Genomic DNA, 23,651 nt, shown 5'->3' with positions numbered 1-23,651 from the left:
AAGGAGACTGACCAGGAGGAAAGCAGGGGGACTGACCAGGAGGAAAGCAGAGGGACTGACCAGGGGGAAAGCAGAGGGACTGACCAGGGGGAAGGCAGGGGGACTGACCAGAGGGAAAGCAGGGGGACTGACCAGGAGGAAAGCAGAGGGACTGACCAGGAGGAAAGCAGAGGGACTGACCAGAGGGAAAGCAGGGGGACTGACCAGGGGGAAAGCAGGGGGACTGACCAGGGGGAAAGCAGGGGGACTGACCAGAGGGAAAGCAGGGGGACTGACCAGGGGGAAAGCAGGGGGACTGACCAGGGGGAAAGCAGGGGGACTGACCAGAGGGAAAGCAGGGGGACTGACCAGGGGGAAAGCAGGGGGACTGACCAGAGGGAAAGCAGGGGGACTGACCAGAGGGAAAGCAGAGGGACTGACCAGAGGGAAAGCAGGGGGACTGACCAGGGGGAAAGCAGGGGGACTGACCAGGGGGAAAGCAGGGGGACTGACCAGAGGGAAAGCAGGGGGACTGACCAGGGGGAAAGCAGGGGGACTGACCAGGGGGAAAGCAGGGGGACTGACCAGAGGGAAAGCAGGGGGACTGACCAGGGGGAAGGCAGGGAGACTGACCAGGGGGAAGGCAGGGAGACTGACCAGGGGGGAAGCAGGGGGACTGACCAGGGGGAAAGCAGGGGGACTGACCAGGGGGAAAGCAGGGGGACTGACCAGGGGGAAAGCAAGCACCTTGTGTACTGAGGGCGGAGTCCGGCTTCTCCTCCTCAGGGGCTGCGCTGCCACCTGCTTCCTCCTTGTGGCTCAGCGTCGCCAAGAACTCGTGCACGGCCTTCTCCACCTGAGGTCTGAATGTGTGGTTGATCTTTGGATCCACAACCTGAGAAATAATTCGGTCGATACCAGACTCCAACATTCCTGATCTGAAACAAAGGATAATTTACAGAGAGGTTAAAAATATATATAATTTCATGCTATTTGCATTAATTACTTTTAGGTAAAGCTGTCTGTCTCCAACCCTGAATTTTCCCAATCCATTCACCTGGGCAGAGAAAGGACAGGCAATGACTAGTCTCTCCCGGTCGTGGCATTTGAATGTACCATACTGCAAAAATCTCTAGCCTCTTCACCACTGTGTCACTGGAACTATAAACCAAACCAACACCCAGAGAACTACACACAGTGCACCGTCCGGAGCCCAGGCTTACAGGCGATGCTCGTCTGAGCCCAGCCCAGCCCTGCCCGGGCACAGAGGAATAAAGTCACTAAAGTTCTGGGTATAAAGTAAATCAAGGGGCTCTGCACCTTCAAGCAGGAAAATGTAAGCCTTTTGTAAGTATTAGAGTCTCTGGGAAAACCGGAGGATACACATACAGTGTAATTTTAGCAAACTTACAAAAGAAGCCCCCAAAACGTAAGATTTCTGGCTTTCTTTTTATTGTCTTCTTGCTGTAAAACCTGGATGATTTAGTCATTCAGTAAGAATGTGATGAGCGTCTTCTACACGAACAGGCACTGTGCTGGCCAGTGGGCTGCTGCAACCACACCTGGGCCCCGTTCTGGTGAGGAGGCAGACACAAGGACAATGCACGCCGACAGGCACGGGACACAGCTCTACCGCAGGGAAGGGGAGGGACTCGGAAGTACTAGATATACCTGAGGCACCTGGGGAAGGCCTCACAGGGGAGAAGACATTTGAGCTGAGTCTTCATTTCCATAGAAGAGAAGAACTTAAAGAAACATCACAGCCCGGCCGGGTGTGGCTCAGCAGCTGAACATCGACCTAGGATCCACGGGATCGGGGTTTGACTCCTGGTCAGGGCACATGCCCGGGTTGCGGGCTCGATCCCCAGTCGGGGGCGTGCAGGAGGCAGCCCATCAATGACTCTCTCAGCATTGATGTTTCTCTCTCTCTCTACCTCTCCCTTCCTCTCTCTGAGATCAATAAAGATATATTAAAAAAAAAAAAAAAAAAGAAACATTACAGAAGAGAGACAGGAGCAAACAGGGCAATCAAGTCCCAAATGTGCAAAAAATCACAAGGGCGTGTGAGCAAAATAAAAGGATGTGAATTTATTTTAGGAAACACACTTAAACCCTGTTTCTTCCTAAAAAAGAGCCTGCGAAGCTCCCTGGATAGTGTTAGAAGAGCAGGTGCTGGTCCGTTCCAGCTTCCAGACCTCAGGCTCTCTGCAGGTTGGTGAGGAGTCTCTCCTCATATCCAAGGGCTATTCTTAGCGCAGCTCTGTCTGGGGTGGCGGGTGAATGTGAATTGTTTCCCGAGGCACCCTGCAGCCTGGTGATACTACAAGGCTACTTATGTGGGCCATGGAGAAAACGGAGTCAGCCCTGCACAAAGTAGGTAACCCACTTTTAAAGTTCTAAGATAAAAAAATGCAAATCCCACAAACATTGCTACATCTTAGAGGAGTCTTTAAAATGTAGCAGGTGGGAAAGAAACAAGGACAAGCATCTTAAAGATGTTTTGAGCCCCGCTCAGTGTGGCTCAGGTGGCTGAGTGTCGTCCTGTGCACCAAAAGGCTGCTAGTTCCATTCAGGTCACAGCACATGCCTAGGTTGCAGGCTCAATCCCCGTGTTTCACTCTCACATCAATGTGTCTCTGTCCCTCTCCCTCTCTCCTCCCCTCTCTATAAGTCAATGAAAAATCTTTAAAAAATGTTTTGATTTAAGGCACACGTATAAAGACATAACATAAAAAACCCCACCCACCCCAAATTACTGCTTCAGTCTGTTTGCCTACATTCTGGCCTGTCTAAAGTCCATTCTCCCAGTGGTCAGCTCTGAAGGTAAATAAATCTGGAGGCCAGTGCTGATGGCCCCCTGCTCTCAGGGAGCTCCCTCCAGCGAGGCACCGCCATAGGAGCTGCCTCACTAGAGAGAAGCCACACTCCAGGTTCGAGGACAAAGCCCAAGTGTTAGCAGCTGGCGCTGTCCTTGACTTCCTTTTAGACCCTGTTCCGTTAAGAGAATTATTTCTGAGCTATCCAGCATTTTTAGACTCTATTGTACAAATGAATACACATATAAACTAAGATTTTCCTTGTACTGAGTCTGCAGATTAGCTATCAAGTTGAACCATCCAAAATCGCTCATATTAGACTGTTGTCCCACAAAAAACGCCTACTGTGGATGGTTCAACATAACAGTCAACTGAGTGCTTCTCGAAGTATATGTATGAAAAACTGTTTGAAATTGTGTTTATGGGACAAGTGCATCCCTCTACAATTAGACACAACTAAGTAGTCTCTTTAAGGACGCTTAAAGATGTTATCATCAGTAACATAAACCTTTACTAATAGAACTTAAATAAGAGAATAGTTTATTAAAAATAACGCAGCTACAAGAAAACTGACACATTCCAGGAAGAACGCTGACCAACTTATCCGAGAGGCCGCGGCTTCCCCTCACCACCCACAAGCAGAGCTCCAGCATTAATCTCAGAAGTCAGAACCCCTTACTGACACGGACTGCACCCTCACCAAACACTCATCCTGTGAGAGCAGTGTCTCCTGTGGGTAAACAAGAATTTTAAGTGCCTAGTCTTTCACGGGCAAGGCTGAGCTTAGCTCCCATAAAAGAACAGAATAAATGGCTGCTCCCCTACTTGACAGGTTTTCTATGCTAAGGAGTAGACGCAATTTCCAGAAACTGGTCTTCATTTAGCTTCAGCCCGAAGAAAAAAAAAAAAGCAAGCCTTTAAAGCAACGCAAGGGTCTGTGAAAGGGAGGCCGCTCTGCAGGTTGCTGAGTGAAAGCACTGGGTAATCGGCAAGGCTCTGTGTGAGTGTGGGTGACATCAGGCAAGATCGCCTCTGCCTCCTCCAGCCCACCCCGCCCTCCTAAGTGCCTGGAAATGAGTCAAAATCCTGGAAATGAGTCTGCTCTCAACCCAGGAGACCTCCAGTCTCTTCTCTCAGGAAAGGCTCCAGCATTCCCCTGCAGGTATTATTATGCAGCCTCTAAGGGCATCTTTTGATCTCACCTGGGCTCTTTACAGGTTAGTCAAACATCCTTTAAAACGGTAGACAACAAAGTTATTGTTAAGTTTCCCTCTTCCCTTCTTCACCTGAGGGGCTCTGGCTCCTGGCTTTACCTGCCCTGCACTCAGTGGGCCTGAGTCAGAGTGTGAGTGGGTCAGAGCCCTTGGGGGGAGCAGGACACTGGGTAGGCTTGCCAGGTTCTCATGAGACAAGGGGGAATTAAGAGGAGGAAGGCACAAAACTGATTTGTTTAACTGTTTTAAAGCCACATTTTGTTCCAAAAGATGTGTCTGAATGTAAATATTTGTCACGGCAGGAAGAGTAGATACTCCTTAGATAACTTAGTCACCTTTTGGGGGTGCTGAAGGGGGGACAGAAGGTCTGAGTCTTCTTGTCTTGACAAATATTTATATTTAAGAACAAGAGAATACTTTTCTGGGGAATAAATATGATTTTTTTGGTCCCTCTAAACATTTCAACTCTTCTCATTCTCTTTATCTTATGTTCAACCAAAAATGGCCCTATAATAAAATGTAAGACAGAAAACAGGGCAGGCTGTATCAGAAGACAGAAGACATGGCCTCAAAAATCGGGGAAAAATATTTTAATGTCAGTGACCTTTAATGTATTTATTTGTAAAATAATAGCAAAGCCTACCCTTTTTAGGGCCAAGAAAATGGTCGTGAATGTAAACCGTACAGAATATTCCAGCATTTACCACCTATTAATATTATACCTAGGACCTTCTTTTTAAAAGTCACATTGCCATTCCTTTCCTTCAGTATTTCCAAAGCGCTCTAGAGAAATGAGACTGTTAAAATTGATGGGGGAAATGTGAAGTGATTAGAGCCTTTTGTAAATCACGCTGCATCACAGCATGAAGGCACCAAACTGCACGAAATTAGCATGAGGTGAACAAACTTCTGCAAAATGTCTCTGCTCCCAGGCAAAGTGGGTCGTGGCATTTTCGAGCTCGCCTAGGAACTGTAATTCTGAGACTTACTTGAGCACTTGTTGTCTAATATTGTTCCTTAGCTGGTTCTTATTGAGGTGGGGACTCCACGTATGAGTTGCTAAGTGGTTCGCAACAAAGTTGTCAACACGTTGTCTCAGATTCTGATAAGCAGGCTAGAGAGAAAAAGAAAGACACAAATGTTGAAAATCTCCAATGTTATACAATAACAATACTGACAGTCTCGGGATTTGAGTATCTTTCACAGTATCCACCTTTCTTAGATTAGAGTATCAACACGGCAACAAACTTTTACAGCTTACATTTGGAGATAGGAGTACAAAGACAGACATACCTCCCATTTATAGACAAGGGGCAAGAAGATAAGGCACCCATCAATGTTGCTGTGATAATTTGGAGCAAAGAAAGGGAGAGAAGAGGAGGAAGCCTTCTGTGAGAATGAGGCATCTGAGCCGAGTCTTCAGGGTTCCACATGCAGCTGGGATTCGAGGGCTGCCTGGCCGGCTCAGCCAACAACACAAGCAAAGAGCCAGTGGGTGAGGAAACACGGGGTTGGGCGCATTTGCCCCTCCCCCCAATTGTTAGGTCCAATTTGGTGGGAGAAGAGAACAGGAAAGAGCAGAGAAGTGAGGTTGGGCCAGCTTGGGGCCAGGCTGGAAGGACCTGGGCCTGTACACGGTTTGGAACGATGGGGGAGAATGGTAAGCCGCTGCACGTGAGCGCGGGACGCATGACAGCCGAGCTTTCAGACGATCAATCTGCCAACAGGAAAGAGGAACCAGACCCAAAATGCGTATGCCTAGGAAAGTAAGCAGAATGATGGTCCGTCCCGGGGTGGCAGAGTGGAATGAAAGGCCCACATCCAAGAGCAGTTATGGAGGGGCAGCCCCTGGCACTAGGCGCGACATTTGATGTTAGGCAGGGGCCGTGAACTGGGGGTGATCACCCCCACCCCCAGGGACATTTGGCAATGCCTGGAGGGAAATGGGGAGCTGGTACTGGCGTCTAGCGGGCAGAGGGCAGGGATGCTGCTGCACATCCTACAGTGCACAGGGGAACCCCCACAGCCAAGAACCACCCAGCTCAAAATGTCAGCACTGCCGAGGCGAACAGCCTTGGCGTGAGGGAGCAGGAGAGAGGACACACGTGACGTCACCTCCACTTAAAGGGCTGCGGCCTCGAAGGAATGCTTGGCCAAGCAGGACTGCACACTCTGTTCTTCGTTCCCCACCACTCATATTCTTCAAATCTTTCTATTAAGTGGCTTTCACGCAGATAGATTTGAGTGCCTCCAAATGATTTGAAACAAAGCTGTACAGCCTCATCTTCTGCCGCTTGTTCCCTTACCCTTCAAACCTTATGCTCCAGCAGCAAGTTCTCATGCCTTTGACCGTCTGCGCCTACGGTTCCCTCCATGTGTCCATTTGGTGAAGTTCTCACCTCCAGAGCTCACCCTACCCTGTGCAGCCATCCTGACACCCGCGGGAGGCTCCCAGGGCCTTCTCCACGCTCCTCCTTCTTCTCTGCACACCATCATCTCAACAGTTCTTGCACTGCACTGTATTTTGGGAAGGGGGAGGTATTCAGCTCCCCGCTGAAGTGTAAGCCTGCTCCTTCCGCTCCCTCCATCTCTGTGTTCAGGAAGCTCATCACACTGCCTGGCAGGTAAGCAATTAGACGAGATGACTGGGTCACCACTCAATGGGGATGATCCCAGTTTCATCTCTTGGTGATGCTCCTGTATCCCTTCCAGTTCCCAGACTTTTGCTAATTCCCATTTCAACCCTACAAGAAACAGTCTCATGGTCATTTCTCACGCCCCTCTCTATCAAAAATCAACATAAACTGAAAAGCTAATCCTTTCTTTCAATGACTTTCAGCAAAACTGTAAAACATAATTCCTCTTGTCAATATTCCCAAACCTCAGGAATATTAGGCTAAAAACACAATGCATTTAGCAGTCTAGTTGCCCCACAACAAGCTCGACTTTGAACTACATCAGGTAATTTTCCTTGTTCCAGTTCTCCTTTCAGTAAAAAGCCTGGTGACTGGAGTCACAAGGGTCCATTATTCCTCCGGGGCTCTCTCTGCCTCTCCTTCCCTTTCCTTTCCGAGTGCTCTGGCTGGTCAAAAGCTGGGGAGTCATTCCTGACTCCTCCCCTTCTCTTCCACCACAGAGCCAAACCAATAGCAAACTGTCAGCACCAGCACAAAACCTCCAGAACCCGAGCACTTCCCACTACCTTCCCTGCTGGCGTGGTCCGATGCACTCTCCTGTCTAGGTCACAGTAGCTCATCTCCCTGTGCCTACCCTTGCTCACCTGAAGTCTCTTTTCCACAGAGCTGCTACGGCAAATCTTTTAAAACTAGGGCAACCACATAATTTATTGTCCAAACCAGATCACAGCTGAGCATGAAGGGGACACTATTAATAATTACACATGGCCCACCGATCTAAAATGGAAGCGAGAGTGTGTCCTTATGCATAACATGTGCCAACCGTTTCTCAGCTCAGGAAAAAAAAAGGGCAAGCTCTGACGATGACCTCCAGAGCTGGGGGGAGGGGAGGGAGGGGGCGCTCCTACCTCACCCCACACACTTTCTCCACCTGAGGCTCTGCCCTCCCTGGGGCCTCTACCTGGAATACTCAGCCCAGATAGCTGCAAGTCTCCTTCTGCTCCTTCCAAATGGCATCTTATTTGAAATCTCCCCTGATCTTACTCAAATCAGTCCTTGGCAGCCTCACCCTGGTTTGTTTCTTCTCACGGGCCCATCACACATGGTTTACTGTCTGTTTTTCCTCCTTTGGGCTTAAGCTCCGTAACTGCAGGGGCTTTTTGTTCACTGCTGTATCCCTGGCATCTACAGCACCTGGTACACCATAAATATTTGTTGGGTGAATACATATCTATACTTTTGTCTTTGATATTCCTTTCAAATCTAAGGAAAAACAGGCAACGGCCTTGGCCACCGTGGCCCAGTGGCTAGAGTGCTGGCCTGTGCAGGGAAGGGGTGCGGGTTCGCTTCCCCATCAAGGGCAAAGGGCATGTACACGGGTCGCAGGATCAATCCCTGGCCCCAGCTGGGGCGTGTTCCGGAGGCTACCAAACGATGCTCTCTCCTCGCCCCTCCCTCCTTCCACTCTCTCTCTTAAAAAAAAAGATGGAAAAAATACCCTCTTGTGAGGATTAACAACAACAAAAGACAATCATCACAGTGACTGGGAGTCATTTACACCTGCACACCTGAGAAAATATCCAAAAACTGGCCCTCATTACCTGGGGAGAGATGAGCCATGTCTACTCGCTCTGGGAGCCCCCTGCCTGGGGCAGAAGGATGGACCCTCGGCCTCCCCTCCTCCCACTCTCCAGGTGCCAATCAGCGCAAAGGGGTCCCAGTGGCTTTGTAACCTGTTTACTCCAGGGACCTGGGGCTGGGGGTCTGCAGCACAGGAGCCTCAGCATTAGCAGGGTCCCGGGGCTGCCCAAGGTTCCAAGTCCTTTGGTGGGAGGGCTGATGGTCTGCTCTCCTCCAGTCCCTCTCCCAGCTGGACCCTCCGTGACCCCAGGGCAGTTTGAGGGGTTCTAGGGTTCTCTGGAGGGGCAGTGGGCTTTGGACCTTCTCATCTTGCTTTGACCACACTGGCTGGATGATAGTGTTGCTCCTGGCGAGCGCCTGGTGAGTATCAAATAAATGTCCTGATTCTTAACTGTGCGTGTAACTGACAATCCAGGTCCTGCCACAACCCTACCTACCATATACTACAGGCCAGCGCTTGGCAAGGTTAGTCTTCGCGTCCAGTGATCAAAAGTACAAGTGGTCTCAACTCTAACGCGTTCTTCGCAGGTGAGACCCAAGGATCCCACTCAGGCGATGCCCCGCTGCACGAAAAGGGGATCTCACCTCCACTTTGGCCACCGCCACATGGACAGGAATGTTAAGTTGATATAAAACTTTGGCTTTTTTTTTTTTTGAGACTTTCAAACTTACTTTAAAAAATATATATATGTTTTTATTGATTTCAGAGAGAGAAAAGGAGAGGGGGAGAGAGAGAGAGGAACATCAGTGATGAGAGAGTCACTGATTGGCTGCCTCCTGCACGCTCCCCACTGGGGATCCAGCCGCAACCTGGGCATGTGCCCTGACTGGGAATCAAACCGTGATCTCCTGGTTCACGAGTCCACACTCAACCACTGAGTCACGCCGGCCAGGCTCAAACTTACTTTTTTTGAGAGAGAGGGAGAGCACAAGACCTTACTTACTCTGTCAGAAGGGGTATCACATCAGTTCTACTCTTACCTAGCATTAAACATTACAAGAGGGGAACTTATTCCGCGGTCCCTGAACACTCCTCGAAACTACATATTAGTGGGAGCCACATGAAATTGCCACTAGTCAACCATTTCTGGACTGCAAAAACAGCATTTTATCATGTATATGCGCATTTTTCTTGGGAGAAGGTCCTAGCCTTCGTAAGACTGTCTAAGAAACTGTGCTTTCCTCCTTCCCCCCAAGAAAGGTTTTAAGGCTTCACTTTGAGAGGATTTGGCAGAAATATCACAGACCCAAAGCAGTAACATCTAGTGGAGATGAGGTGAAGAAAGAGCTGAGCCTTATGTGCAGTACCCATCAGTACGTTTAAACTTTCAACTTGCATACACAATAACACAGATCTGCAGGTTTCTGGGAACTGCAAAGTGCAATCTCTACTGCAGGATACAAATAACCAGCTTTATCTGGGTAACATTTATTTGACCATGTCTATCAAATCTTCTCCTGTTTAAAAAAAAAAAAAGCAACAGACATTTTCAAAAAGGTCACTGTGCATATTCCTTAAAACAAAGAGAAAACGATATACTTCCTGCAGAGATAAACATCCCAAGTAAACCGAAGTCTCTGTAGTGCAAAAACTCCAATGCCCCAAAAGACACATTTATTCTGGTCTACATGGTGGGCCAGGGTCCTTATAAGGAAAGATGTCCCTAGATTTTCACCAAGGTCTTCCCAGGGGACATGGCAGAACTGTGTGCCCTTCCCCTCAAAGGCTGGTGAACCCGAAATCACAAGGAAGAATTAACTGGAGGACACAGCAAGCTCCCCTTTCTCAAAAAATGGGGCTGAACATGCTGTGAGAACACCCTCACCCCATCGAAACTATCCAAGGGACCCAGCCAGATCTAAGCCAGAACCAACCAACCAACCTTCCTCCAATCCAAACAAACCAGAAAACCAAAAAGCAACAAATTTTCCAATTGTTCCCAACTGAGGTTTCCTGAGTCGCTTGCTTCCAGGGTTCCAGACTCTGCTGGTTTTCCATCCATCTCACCAAGATCGCTCCTCCTTGGCGTCCAGGTGAGATTACCTGGGTCCGGCTAACACCCCTTTCACTCTGACGTCGGGTACTAGGTCCCTCCGCCTTTGGAGCCCCAACCTTCTGCACAGGGAACCGCTTTGCAGACCCCTCCCCTCCCCTCCCCTCCTCTTTCCCGCCCTACCTCCACCGCGTTACAGCGCCCACCTCCCCTGCACCCTTTCCCCACTGCATGCCCCCCCCCCCCCGCCCCAAACCCACCTCTCACTTTGGAGAAGCGACGTGGCCTAAGTTAACCGAAATCAGACAGTCACTGGTAGACACTCAAGTCCCGCTCTCCCCAGCCCCCCTTCTCCCCGTCCAGCTCGAGCGCCTACCTTCGCACCCCCCCCCCCCCCCCCGCCACCACCCAGCAATGCACACTGCAGGTAATTCGAGTCCATTATCACTAAACTTCTCCAAAGGACAAAGACACGACCCTTCCCGCCCAGAATCCAAGAGCCGAGCACGGATACAAAGTAAAAAAATTAGCCAGGGATGAAAGCGCTGGTTGGCGTCTCCAAACGCATCTCCACGCGAACAGCAGCAGAGCCCACCCAGCTCGCGGGCGCGTTCCCAGCGCCCGGGCAGCACAGGAGGTGCTCGGTCCCCGACGCTGGACCCGGGCACCGGCGGGCGAATGAATGAACGCGCCGCGCGGTGCACGGTGCGCGGTGCATGGTGTGCGGTGCGCGGTGCATGGTGTGCGGTGCACGGTGCGTGGTGTGCGGTGCACGGTGCGTGGTGTGCGGTGCACGGTGCGTGGTGCACGGCGCTCGGCGCAGAGCGGGGCTCGGAGAGGAAGCGGCTGCACGGGGGCCCGGGGCGCGGCGCTGAGAGGGGCCCCGCCGGGGAAGCAGAAGCGCGGCCGGCCCAGGGGCGCGGGAGCCCGCCCGAGACGGCGCCCGGGGACCCTCCCCTGCCCCGCACACCCGCGCGCCCCGAACCTTGGTGTCCACGTCGGCCAGGCAGTCCCGGCGGAACTGGTCGAAGAGCCCCTGGCTCTTGAGGTGGTTCACGATCATGGCCACGAGCTGCGGGTCCCCCGCGCCCGCGCCAGCGCCGGCGCCCGCGCCGCCCGTCCCGCCCGCGCCCGGGCCAGCCCCGGGGCCCGGCGGCGGCGGCGGCGGCTGCGGCTGCGGCGGGGGCGGCGGCGGCGCGGGCGGCGGCGGCTGCGGCTGCGGGTTGGTGGCCATGGCGGGCTGGGCCGGGCGGCGCTCCGGGAGGTGGCGGCTGCACCGGTCCCGCCGCCCGGGGGAGGCCAACGGGATGTTGTTACGGAACCAGCGGATCCAGAGCAGCCCCGGAAGTGAAAGGGAACCCGGGGAAAGGGAGGAAAAGGCGGCGACAATAGCAACGGAGGGGCGGCGACGGAAGCCGCACGGGGCCAGTTCCGGCCGCCGCCCGCGCAGGCGCGCTCGCGGGGCGGCGGGGAGGCGGGGCGGCCGCGGGGGGCGGGCGCGGAGGCCGCGGGGGCCAGCGTCCCGCCCGCGCGCCTGCTCCGAGCGGGTCCCCGGCGGGAGGCGCTGCCGGCGCCGTCGGGGGCGTGCGGGCCTTGCGCTCTGGCTCCGGTTTCACGCAGCAGGCGACACGCACGGGCATTTATAGCGCGCGCCGTGAACTCTCCCCCACCCTCGTGCTCACGGCCCAGCCCAGCCTTCTGCGGGCGGGGAGCCCCAGGGCCGCCCGGCCCGTCCCCGCCCTCCGCCCCCCGCCCCGTTACTCCCGGGGCGCCGCCGGCTGCGGCTGTCCCTCCAGCACCGAGTTCCCGCCGGTGAAGACGAACCGCAGGCCGTGAGTTGAAAGGGATTTGCTTCTGCTCGCGGTGCGCACGGCGGGTCGAGCCTGCGCGGCGCCCGAGCCCTGAGGTGCGCCTTCGCCCCCTTTGCGGCCCTGAGGTGCGCCTTCGCCCCCTTTGCGGCCCTGAGGTGCGCCTTCGCCCCCTTTGCGGCCCTGAGGTGCGCCATCGCCCCCTTTGCGGCCCTGAGGTGCGCTATCGCCCCCTTTGCAGCAACACCAGCGGGGTCCCACCGCTACCCCCCACTTGCAAAGCAGGGAGCTGAGGCCCAGAGGTGCAACTAAATCGCTGAAAGTCGCGGAGAGAGCAAACCGCGTGCTTTTGGACTGTTATCTTTAAAGTATTAGCACACGAGCAAAGCAGAGTAAATACTGCCGATTTTCATAACGCTGAAGTGGGATGTAAAATGTGCTGGAAGGTGCATGCTGGTGACGCGGGTGGCACTGCATTTTAGAGTCCCCGCGCCTGCGGAGGGCGTGTCCTTGCCAGCAGGGAGCTCACACCTTTCAGCCCTGTCCTGGGTTTTGCAGCTGTGCGGCCCCCACGGCCCTGCTCAGCAAACTAGCCCTGGCCTGGGGAAGGGTTTACTGCAGCAGCGTCGCTCAGCTCTTCATCTCAGACAGCTAGATTCCGTGATCTGTGAGCTGGCTGTTCGCTTAGGCCCGCCCAATTGTGTTGAAAGCAATGAATGGAAAACCACCTGCCCTGCCAAAGAATTTTACTTGTCTTTGTTCTTTAGTGTTTGTTTCCCCCTCGTCGGTTTCCGGGGAATATACCAAATAGGTTTTTAGTAGGATTTGAAGTAGACCATTTTCCCCCCCTCTGCCCCCATCCCCACCCCCCATGAGGTGTATCCTGTTTAACCTGATATACTCAGACTCTGGGGAAAATCTGAAGGTGAAGTTTTGGATAAAATGCTTTTTGTTGTTGTGGGTAGGTGGTTCGGTTTTCTTTTTGCCAGAGCTTTGCAGCTAATGATATAGCTCATTCAAGGTGAAACTGTCAAGTATGAAAAATGTTTGTTGTATAACCTGATTAACATCAAACTAGCCAAATTGGATTTACTTTCCCTCAGAAAGAGTCTGACATAATTGCTTCAATTCCAACAGCGTGTCGTGCATTTTGAGGAGTATAATGAAGACTGCAGAGAGACAGCCATGGAATGAATCTTAAAAGATTTATTACTAAAAGCAATCAAGATTAAAATGGTGTAAGATATAATTATTTTACTCATTTTCAAAATTAGTTATGAAAACTAGATGGGAATGTGACATGTTTTGCCCTTCACCTAATTACCAACAATGCAATATAACATGTTGCTAAATGTTTATGTTATTTATGAAGTGTGTGGTATGATAAAAGGCTTGGTATTTTCCCTCGTGTATATAGATGTATCAGATTTATTTGGATATTTGGGAATAACTAAGTAAGAATCAACCATAGAAATTTAGCCAATCTCCTCAAATTTGATTAGGCATAACGATCAAACTTTAAAAAAAAAAAATGAAACAATAAGGTATTTGCTGCTAAAAATGAATTGGTTCAGTGACTAGAAAATAATTTTATGTTTGTGAACAGCATATAGAAAATCTTAAGTATTTTTGAAATTGTAAGTAAGGTGAGAATTGATTATTAAATAGATAATTCCGAATTGATTTTATAAAATGTACGTTAACGACCTTATTGAGTAATACACACTGAATATGAATAAATAAGGTAATATTTGTATCCATGACTTCAAGTGACACTGGGCACACATACTGGGTTTAGGGTAAGATGAACAATTTTGTAGCCTTAGGAAACATTCTAGTTGCAGTGAGAAGAATCAGGGTCACTGATCTGTGCTGCTTCCACTGTTCAAAGACCCTTTTCTTTCCACCTGAAGGCAGGTCCCAGGGATGAGTACTGTGGATACCTGGGGGGAAAATAGCACACATTTAAACCTTTTTTTAAAAAGTAGTCCAGTCATCTTTTCCTACCAATGACATCTTTGCTTTGTTCTCTCCTCTGTTTCTTTAAGAAGAGTAATATAATATTTGACAATAGAGAAGGTAAGAAAGAGGTGGGGTCTTAAAAAATAATGGCCGTTGCTCCCTGCCCTCCTGCCTGCTCCGATGAATTCAGAGCATCTCGAGGATCCAATATGCTCTTCCTGAACACAGCGTAGCTCTTATTTTATTTCCTAAGTCTGATGCTCTGGTGGCAGCTAAGTAAACTTTACAAACGCGTTGGGAATGATGGAACTATGGCAGCTTCATTATTACGGCCCTCGCTGTGGTTGCCCTAGGTATCCTTGGACACCAGACTCCTTCCAGCCAAGTATCTGACTCCTGCGGTTTCTTTCTACAGTCCAACCTGAGCCCCATTCCCTGGGGCCACTCCAGTGAAAGTCAAACGCTGGCTTACAACAGGATGATCTCCTAACCCCTGGGAGCCCATCCCCCTCTTAGGCTGTGGTTTGTTCCCTTTTCCTTACTCCAAACCGTCCTCGGCCCACGCTGGCATAATCAAAGGGCTGATTATTTCCTAAATGCCTCATCAACCCAAAGTCCAGTTGAAACTTTAAAAGTTCACTTTTTCCATTTTAACAGAACACATCCTTAGGAGGGGTTCAAACCATTAACTGTTTCTGTAAGAGGAAGGGAGGGGAGGGAGAGGAGAGAATGTATTATTTGCCTTTCCAAAGCAAACTCTGTGGTCTCAGCTCTTTCTCTATGTCTACTGCAGAATGAAATAGCTGTAGAAGGTGGAGATCGTGGCTGGGTGGGGAAGATGGTAACTGGGCAGGGCATTATGCAGTGTTAATGTGGGAGGGGGATCGCTTTTTCCCCTGAAAGAACTTGAAAGAGTTGTCACCTGTTGTGGGGTCAGGCCATGGATAGGAGGGTGGCCCAGGGAAGTGGCAGGGTGGAGAGGGAGCAGTGGTTCCCTGCTAGTGACCAAGAGTAGTGGTGCTTGGGAACTGTAGCTGTGTGAGCAGGTGTTCCCCGAAGGTGCTGCAGAATTGAAGGGGGCAGATGAGTCCTCCCTGGTGGGAAATAGAAGATGGGTTTGGGACAGCAAGAGAGCAGCAATGGCATCAGAGAACAAGGATTGGGTTTCCTAAACCCCTGGGACATTGGAGCGGGAACTCAAGAGCAGGAGAAACCTCATGATGTGGGGAGGGGACTGGGGGGCTCTCTGGTGAGGTGGGACACATCCATCACCTTAGTTATTCATACTTCATGTAATGGGAGAGTCCTGTGGGTAATCAGCAGTTTGTCGTGAGCAAGGGAGCATGCAGGAAAGGAGTCGCTCACCCGTTTGTGTCTTCCCACAATGCCAGGTGTATTAGGGGAGACTCCCCAGTAGGCCAACAGAGTTACAGGCAGGTTACAAACGGAGAGGGGGGAGGGCAGGGTTACCCAAGCAGAGCCAGCATCCAGTGTGAGGTCCTGGTCCCATAGCCATTTGCAGTCTGATGGCTGCTTGTGCTGCAAGGCCAGAGTTGAGACAGACTGTTTACTGCGTGGCCCTTCACAGAAAAAGTTTGCCAACCCTGGACTCAAAGGGGGAAGCAGAGGTGTGGCTGTGAGCCTGGAGTGGGAACCTCCACCTTTCAGTAGATGACAACTGCTTCTCAGAACAGTGGAGGTAAAGCCTGATTCTCAGAGTAGCAAGGAGTGAGCCAGGTTGTAGAAATGACAGTGGTTTGTCATGCTGTGCAGATGAAGTGAATTATTAAGAATGAGTGGAGTTTAGACAAAGAGGGGAAGCCCTGAAAGTTGAGGAAAGAGCAGATTAAAGGAAACAGTCAAAGTCAGAGTTGGCTTTTGTGTTGGGCTCTGGTCATGCCCTGAGTGGGGGACAGAGTCAAGGCAGAAAACCAGGTCTAGTGTGGTCCTGGAGGCCCTTGATGCATTTCGTAAATGTTCATTTAGTGCAATAAACGATGAGCTCAGCAAAGGCTCATATGCGTATTTTATTTCTGTTAGCAATGTTGATGCAGCTCATCGATTCATATTAAACTGTCCGTTAACACTCTTGCAGATTCGCCACCTGGTGAAGAAGCTGCTCCTGGTTTTGGGAGAAGCAGTGGGTGTGCTGAGATGGAATTCGAAACTGTGAGCTTCCTTGCCAGTGTTTAGGGAGCTCTGGTGGTTCCCTTAAGTGATCAATTGCCTTTTTGTCATATTTTCATTGCATTCTTTCTAGTTTGAACTTTTTTTTTTTTTTTTTCCAGAAGAAGATACTTCTTTTATGTAGATAGCATGACTTTTTTCATATTTCTTTGCTTTTGAGATTTAGTCTTCTGGTAGTGATAGCAATCGAATGAACAAAAGTAAGATGTTATGAAGGTAAGTAGCCAGTAGCTATCGATGTTACTGAGTAGCTGGCTCTTTTGGTCATTGGGATGGCAGTGAGGCAGATGGCTTTGTTATACCATAGGAAAAGCCTAACACTGATGAAGAGTCTATTGATCCATCCCTAAGACTGCCCCCAAACGCCCAGCCTTTAAAACCCCTGAAAATGAAGGTCCCGACTTGGCTGTCTTCCAGGGACCATGCCCGTGCCATTCCCTCCCCCCTCTCCTTCCCCCACAGGCATGTATCCTCTAACCTCTAAGGGACCCAGTAAGACTTGCAACCAGGGGAGCAATGGGTAGCAGCAGTTCCTCCCCGGCTAACCCCCTGAACCTGTCTCCAAGGACCCTTTTCCCCTTTTCCTCTGACTTCCCAGGGAGCCAGAGCAGCCCAGCCCGGCTCTCCTATTGCTTCTCCTATCCCCTTGTTTCATTGTCTTAAGTATGTTTTTGCTACAGCCAATAAATTCTTGCTTGTTTTTTTACACTTTGTCTCTTGATTGAAATCTTTCCCTCAAGAGGACAAGAACTGAGGTCTCCTCTCCATCTGCCTGGTAACAGCTTGAGATAAAAGGTATTCCTTTATATGCTTATAAAGAAGGAGAGGAGCTTTGCCTTGAAAGAGTTAGTCTTTGAGAACATTGCTTTTATTTTAAAAATAGCCTTAATGTGTGTGTGTTTCTTGAATATTCTAGATGGTACGCAGTGCCCTGAAACTAAAAGTCATACCTCCCAGAATGAAATCAGGCAAAGTAGGGATGAAAGCAGGATCTGAGGAAATGGTGTGATTATCAGAGCACCCCCAATCCAGTCCAGGTCGCCTGGGCAGACTTCTGAGAAGGATGAGTGTGCCTAAGTAATGAGAATATTGTGCCTTGGAAAAAGGAACCTCTTTGGAGGGGAGATGGCTGGCACAGAAGGTAGGGAAGGGAGGGACCCAGAGGGCCTAGAATGGGCATTGTCCATGTGGAGAGCACACGTTTGCTACTAGGCGCCAGCAATTAAGATCATCTAGTTCATTCCTCCTCAGACTCCGGTCCTTAGGCAACCTCTGGGTCAGGTTTACGTTTGTCCATAGGAAGAAAAAGTCTATTCAGCAAACACAGGGAGCACCCCCTTGGTGGTTGCTCTCCCTGGGAATGGTTCGTACGCATGAGGCTCGAAGAGCGTGGTCAACTGGAAACTGCCTGGGGCTCAGGTTCATCTTCCTTGTAGGGATGCTCACCTTCTGGCTGGAAGGACTGAAGGCTGTTCACTGTGGTGAACAATTGAAGTACAGCCGTGGGGACCAGCCTGGGCAGCCAGCTGGCCTCTCTCAGGCGACGTCTAATTTTATTGGCTTAAATGGCATCATTTAAATTTTTATTGTTTTAAATTCAAAAGGCAACTATTACACTGGTAACTCAACTAACATCCTTGTAGAGAGCCAGGAAAATGCACAGGTCCACTGGCAACAGAGAATAGTCTCGAGAAATGCCCCTACCCAATCCATGCTGCACCAGTTAGGGCCGTCCTTGGGAGCTTTGAAGGTAATTGATGTCCCTACGTGGTGACAACACTGTAAGCGGGTGTCTAGAGGAAGGAATCAACTACCAGACCTTCCGCTATGAGGACAGAGCCAGGCTGTGGAAGAAAAGAAATCTGCCAACCCACAGAGTGAAGCACAGAGATGGAGAGCAGAGGCCCCGTGCCCTCCACGTGTCCCGAGACCCACTTGTACCCCCTTACCCATCACTTGATGATGCCAGACAAACTCCAGAAAAGCATCCTAACTAATAAAGCCTCTCGTTCACTATGGAATGTGCCTGGTGATGGTGATGGGGGGGTGCCGACATGGGAAAGGGTAGCGAACATGTGTGCCAGGGAGCCTGGTGAATGTCATTCGTCACTTTTTGCCCCTCTGTAAACAAATGGAGCCTTGGCTTGATGCTTCCTACCAGCCAATGCTGGCGTGCACAGGGCAATGCAAACCTGATACGCACCCAGTCAGGTGGGTTGCTCTTTTCTCATTGATTTTTTATTGATTTTTTATTGCTTCTTTTAGAGAGAGAGGAAGGGAGAAGGGGTAAGAGAGAGAAACATCAATGTGTGAGTAAAGCATTGATCGGCTGCCTCCTGCATGCCTCCAACCAGGGGTGAGCCCACGACCCAGGCATGTGCCCTGACCTGGAATCAAACTAGCAACCTTTTGGTACATGGGATGGTGCCCAACCAACTGAGCCACACTGGCCAGGACCAGATGGGTTACTCTTTTCCTGTTAGTGCCTCTGTCACTTCAGCGAGGCCATGGATTGAGCGGGGACATCTCTTTCAGAGCAAGAGCTCTCTTGCTAAAACAGATTAGATTCAAGAGCGATGCCCATGGAGTTGAACCCTATGTGCCCTGAGATATCAGAGTCAGTTGGAAAAAGAGAAGGTAGGCTCACTTCTTGAAATGATGTTGAATAAAAATGCTCATCGGTAATCATTTCAGACAACAAACACTGAAGTAATGATTGTACTTTTCTGGATTTAAGTACAGAAGTTGGGCACCTAATGTTCTCACCATTCTTTCTGTGACAAGAGTGAGAGACCACAATCACAAGGTGAAATTCAGGTCAGCATGAAAACAAAATAATAAAAGACTGAGGAATGGCCAAGGCTTTTTTTGATTAAATATACATTTGAATTTCTGCTATTTGAGGTCATTATAAATACATACTCACAAGTGGTAAATATGTTGAACAACTTAGAGTGGTGGTTAAACAATTAAGAGAGCATCTGTGCTGTTCCCCAAACTCAGAACTCTTCAACAAGATAATACAAGAGTAGTTGGATCACGCAGCAACGCGGGCAGAGCGGGAGGAAGTGTGCGTGTGCGTGTGCGTGTGCGTGTGCGTGTGGAAGGTGCGGGGATGGGCTGAGTTCATCTCTGCTGGAAGGCGGCCTTGAACCTAGCTTTGGAAGAAGTGACAGATGCTGGGCAGGCAGCAGGAAGGGAAGGCACGAGCAAGCCGCTAAGTAGCTTAATATTCAAGGTCAGTCGTAGACAAGATGTATGCGTGCAATTATAGGCATGTTCACTCCCCAAGTGGGCTTTTTTCTTAATTTTGATTTGCATAGAACAGTAGACAGCCCTTTGACTAGTGAATGTCAGAGGCACTAATTTAAATTTAAGCCTAAAGCAAGGGCAGATTTATTTTCATTTCCTAGACTAAGTGTATAATACATGAAGGGGGAGAGTGGGTGATGACTCTTATTTTTGTAATGACAGCGAGGTGGAGCCACAACTGGGTCTGCATTTCAGATTTGCCGTCTTCCAGGTTGATGACCTCGGGCACATTGCTCAACCTCTCTGCATTTGTGAGATAGAAAAAATAAAAGATCTACCATACGGTTTTGGGAGGATTGACTGAGATCATTTATTCATTCCTCAAATATGTTTTAGGCTCCTAACATGCACCCACAACAAGTGGGTGAGAAAGCAGGTGAGCAAGGCCTGCAAACCCTGTCTGGCCAGTGCCTTCATCCTCGTGGAGTTAGCTGGTCAACAAACAAATGCACAAATGAAGTATGAGGCAGAGATAAGGGCTCTGCAGAAGCTTACACAGGGTGATGGGATGGAGGGCAACTGGGCAGCAACTTGCACGTTAGGGGAAGCCTTTCTCAGATCTGAATGTCCTGGTGAAGCCGGCCATGGGGAAGAGGAGCCTCCCTGGCAGGGAGCACAGCAAGTGCTAAGGTCCTGGGGTGGAAATCGGCTTGATGTGCTTGAGAAGCAGATACCAGGTCATTGAGATGAGTGCTGGGCAAGGGGTGGAGTGGCAGCAGATAGGATCAGAGCACATAGGGCTTTGGCAGCAAGGACAGGGGATGTGTTTTGTCTCGAGAGCAATGACAAGCCCCTGGAGAAGTTTAAACAGGTGGATGACCTGGTTTCATCGTGGACGTGAAGTGCTCACCACTGGTTCTGGTGCAGGATAAACACTCTGTACCTGTTCACGGCGGCTGCCGGTTCCCTGGACCCTCACTGCAGCCCGGTGTGGGGGCTTCTGTGAAAGGAAATTATTCCCAATTGGATCGGGGCAGAATGCTGTGGGCCGATGGGATTCTCAGCCCTTTTGGGAAGGATCTCGCGTCCCTGACGAAGCACTGGAGCTTTTTCCTGAGAGAATCCAATGCAACTGGGGGTCCTGCTGGGAAGGCGGATTGACTCCTCAGACTCTACTCCATGGCTGTGCCTGATAATTTTTAACCAGATAGCAAAGGTGCGGTGAATGCCCTCCACGCCTGATGTTATCCTAATAACCTCGAGCCAGGTGTTCCTTGTTTAGAACTCTAGCTGAGCGATATGCATTAAGTCACATTTGTTTTCCTCCCTAAAGTGCATCTTTGAATTCGTTTATTTTTCTGAAGTTTTTTCCTTTGCCAACATGCTTGAATTAAAGTGTGGATAAACTGAAAAATAAAATGTGGATACATGTTCACGCGCCGTTCATCTCAGCAGCTGCTGTGACACCATCGTTAATGTCACCATTCTACAGATGAGGAAACTGAAACTTACTAATGTTCAGTCACCAGATCAATTCCACAGGTTTCCGCCCAGCTTCCCACTACACCTCCCCAGGAAGACCAGACTCAACCCAACCCAGTGTCCTAGGAGGAAGCGAAGGTCACCTGAACCCGAGGGAAGGCGTAGGTCCCAGGTCTCACACTAGTAATAAATGAGAGCTTTAACTGAAATTATATTATTTGCTGGACATTCACAGGCACTCAGAGGGCCCCTGCCCTGGAGTCACTTGTCGGGTGCTGGTTCTGCGAGGCCTCACACCTCTGGTGATGTCAACCCAGGAACCGAGCTGGCCCGCGTCACCTGTGCCACGAGATGGCGCGCTCTCTACCTGAGCTCCTCGCTGGGAGCCCTGGCGGGGTGATTCCTGGTGCTCCCAGCCACACTGGTGGTACCTCAAATGCCCGGAGCTTGACGAGTTGGAAGTGGGGGAAAGAAACCCTTTCTTGAAATCTGTTGATTTGGCCTGGATGGGTTTTCGCAAACACGCTGGAGGAATACTTGGTGTCTCCACGAAAATTCACTGCAAGGATATTTTAACACGTAGGGCGCTAATGTCTTTAGGGATCTTTCTGTTCTGTCTCAGTTCCTTTTTCATCATTCTCCAGAATCCTCTAGGCCACAGGTAAGATAAAATTAACAGGAGATCCGCAGTCAGAGCTGGATTTGACACATGATTCTGCTGCTTCTCTGCTGAATGACCTTGGACTGCTCACTTGAATTTCTAACCCTCAGCCTCCTAACCCATTAAATGGGGGCATCTATCTAGCATCTATCTATGTATCTAATCTATCTTGAGTTAGGCTTGTACTTCACAGCCTGGCTGTGTGTGTGTGTGACCTCTTAAGTCCCTAGAAAATTCCTGGTAGAGAAGCATAATTCTTTTCAAGTGGTCACAGAAAATGACCCCGAAGCTTATTTAAGTTAGGAACACCCGCCCACAGGTCACAGGTAACTAAGCCAGGGTCTTTTCCAGGCCTGAGTATGTTGAGTGTCAGATGCTAAATAAAATCACTTCTTTTGTCACTTTTCACAAGCTGGGCAGACCTTGGTCCTAGAGGCTCCAGGCAAGGCAAAGACGAACACGACACAGGTCAGGATGGCGCGGGTTTTACCTCAGGTGCTGGTGCTCACGGACTGTGCAGTGAGCGTCGGGGAGAACTGTGCCAGTGGGTTTCAAGGGTCAGCAGGGAAGAGTGTCACAGTGGATTTGCCGAGTCCTCAGGCTCAGGAGGGGGGTGGGGGACAGTCCCACGTTGTCTCTCCTGACACAAGCCCTGCTGTGGGGGAGTGAAAGCTAATGGAGTGTGAAACTCTTGCAGAGGGAAGGGAGAGCACGTGGACGGTCCGTGTGGGCACTTTTATATGTATGTCTCTGCTTCTCTCACAAACTGAAGAATTATTACTTTCATTTTTTTTTTTATGTTTTAATTTATTCTTATCATTGAAAGTATTACAAATGACCTTCTTTTTCCCCACACCGATCCCCTCCACCCTGCACCTCCCCCCAGGCCTTTACCACACTACCAAACTTTTATCTGTGTCCGTGGGTTGTGCACATATGCATATAAGCTCTTAGGTTAATCTTCCCCCCCACCACCACCCTTGCCTTCCCTCTGTGATCCCTCAGTCTATTCCATGCTTCTATGTCTCTGGATCTATTTTGTTCATCAGTTTATTTTGTTCATTAGATAGCACATATGAGTGAGATCATGTGACACTTGACTTTCTCTGCCTGGCTTATTTCGCTTAGCATAATATTCTCCAGGTCCCACCATGCTGTCTCAAAGGGTAAGGGGCCCCTTTTCACAGATGTATAGTATTCCACGTGTGTAAATGTCTGAGAAGATGCTTGATGTGATTTCAATCTATTTGAACTTGTACACACTTGTTTTGTGTCCTAAGATGTGGTCTGTCTTTGAGAATGTCCTATGTGCATTTGAGGAGAATGTATATTCTGCAGTTTTGGGGTGAAATGTTCTGTAAATGTCAATTAAATCCATCTGATCTAGTGAGTCATTTAGAGTCACTGTTTCTTTGTTGATTTTTTGTCTGGAAGATCTGCCCAGTGGAGTCAGTGGGGGTGTTAAAGTCCCCTACTGTGACTGTATTGGTGTTGATCTCTCCTTTAAAGTCTTCCAGAAGTTTTTTTGGTTTTTCAGCCTGTGGGAATCTTTTGTCCTGAGGTGGGTCTCTTGTAGACAGCGTATATTTGGGTCTTATTTTCTTATCCATTCAGCTACCCTATGTCTTTTTACTCCATTTATATTTAAGGTTATTATTGATAGGTAGTTATCTATTGCCATTTTATCTCTTTATGCTTATGTTCCTCTTTCTATTTAAACTTCTAATTACAGCAGTCCCTTTAACATTTCCTGCAGTGCTGGTTTGGTGGTGATAAACTTCTTTAGCCTTTTTTTTGGTCTGGGAAGCTCTTTATTTCACCACCTATTTTGAATGATAACCCTGTTGGATGTAGTAGTCTTGGTTTCAGATCCTTGCTTTTCATTTCCTTGAATACTTCATGCCATTCCCTTCTGGCCTGTAGTTTCTGATGAGAAATCAGCTGACAGCCTTATGGAAGCTCCTTTGTAGGCAACAGATTGCTTTTCTCTTGAAGCCTTTAAAATTCTCTCTTTATCTT

General features: G+C 49.6%; 1 protein-coding gene and 1 long non-coding RNA gene across 4 annotated transcripts in view; one reads left to right on the top strand and one right to left on the bottom strand.

Annotated features, from left to right (window-relative positions):
* BOD1L1 (biorientation of chromosomes in cell division 1 like 1) overlaps positions 1-11,514 on the bottom strand; it is a 42,090-nt gene extending 30,576 nt beyond the window's left edge. For both annotated transcript variants that reach the window (XM_087828237.1, XM_087828236.1), the window contains exons 1-3: positions 11,266-11,514; positions 4,999-5,123; positions 727-917 (exon numbers count right to left, since the gene is read on the bottom strand). In XM_087828237.1, the coding sequence (XP_087684363.1) occupies positions 727-917; positions 4,999-5,123; positions 11,266-11,514 (565 nt within the window). The remainder of the gene's footprint in view (positions 1-726; positions 918-4,998; positions 5,124-11,265) is intronic.
* Positions 11,515-12,035: 521 nt separating this feature from the next.
* On the top strand, positions 12,036-16,945 carry LOC107530441 (uncharacterized). 2 transcript variants are annotated; one of them, XR_001602532.2, is made up of 3 exons: positions 12,036-12,186; positions 13,226-13,326; positions 16,146-16,945. It is a non-coding gene; the product is annotated as an uncharacterized LOC107530441 (long non-coding RNA). The 2 variants fall into 2 exon arrangements; XR_015714440.1 differs by lacking the exon at positions 12,036-12,186 and having other exon boundaries at positions 12,333-13,326.
* The last annotated feature ends 6,706 nt before the right edge of the window (positions 16,946-23,651 follow it).

Source organism: Miniopterus natalensis, chromosome 1 (assembly GCF_054644295.1).
Source record: "Miniopterus natalensis isolate mMinNat1 chromosome 1, mMinNat1.hap1, whole genome shotgun sequence".
Taxonomy (NCBI): domain Eukaryota; kingdom Metazoa; phylum Chordata; class Mammalia; order Chiroptera; family Miniopteridae; genus Miniopterus; species Miniopterus natalensis.
Note: the sequence above shows the minus strand (reverse complement) of the source record. Positions and strands in the feature narration are given on the sequence as shown.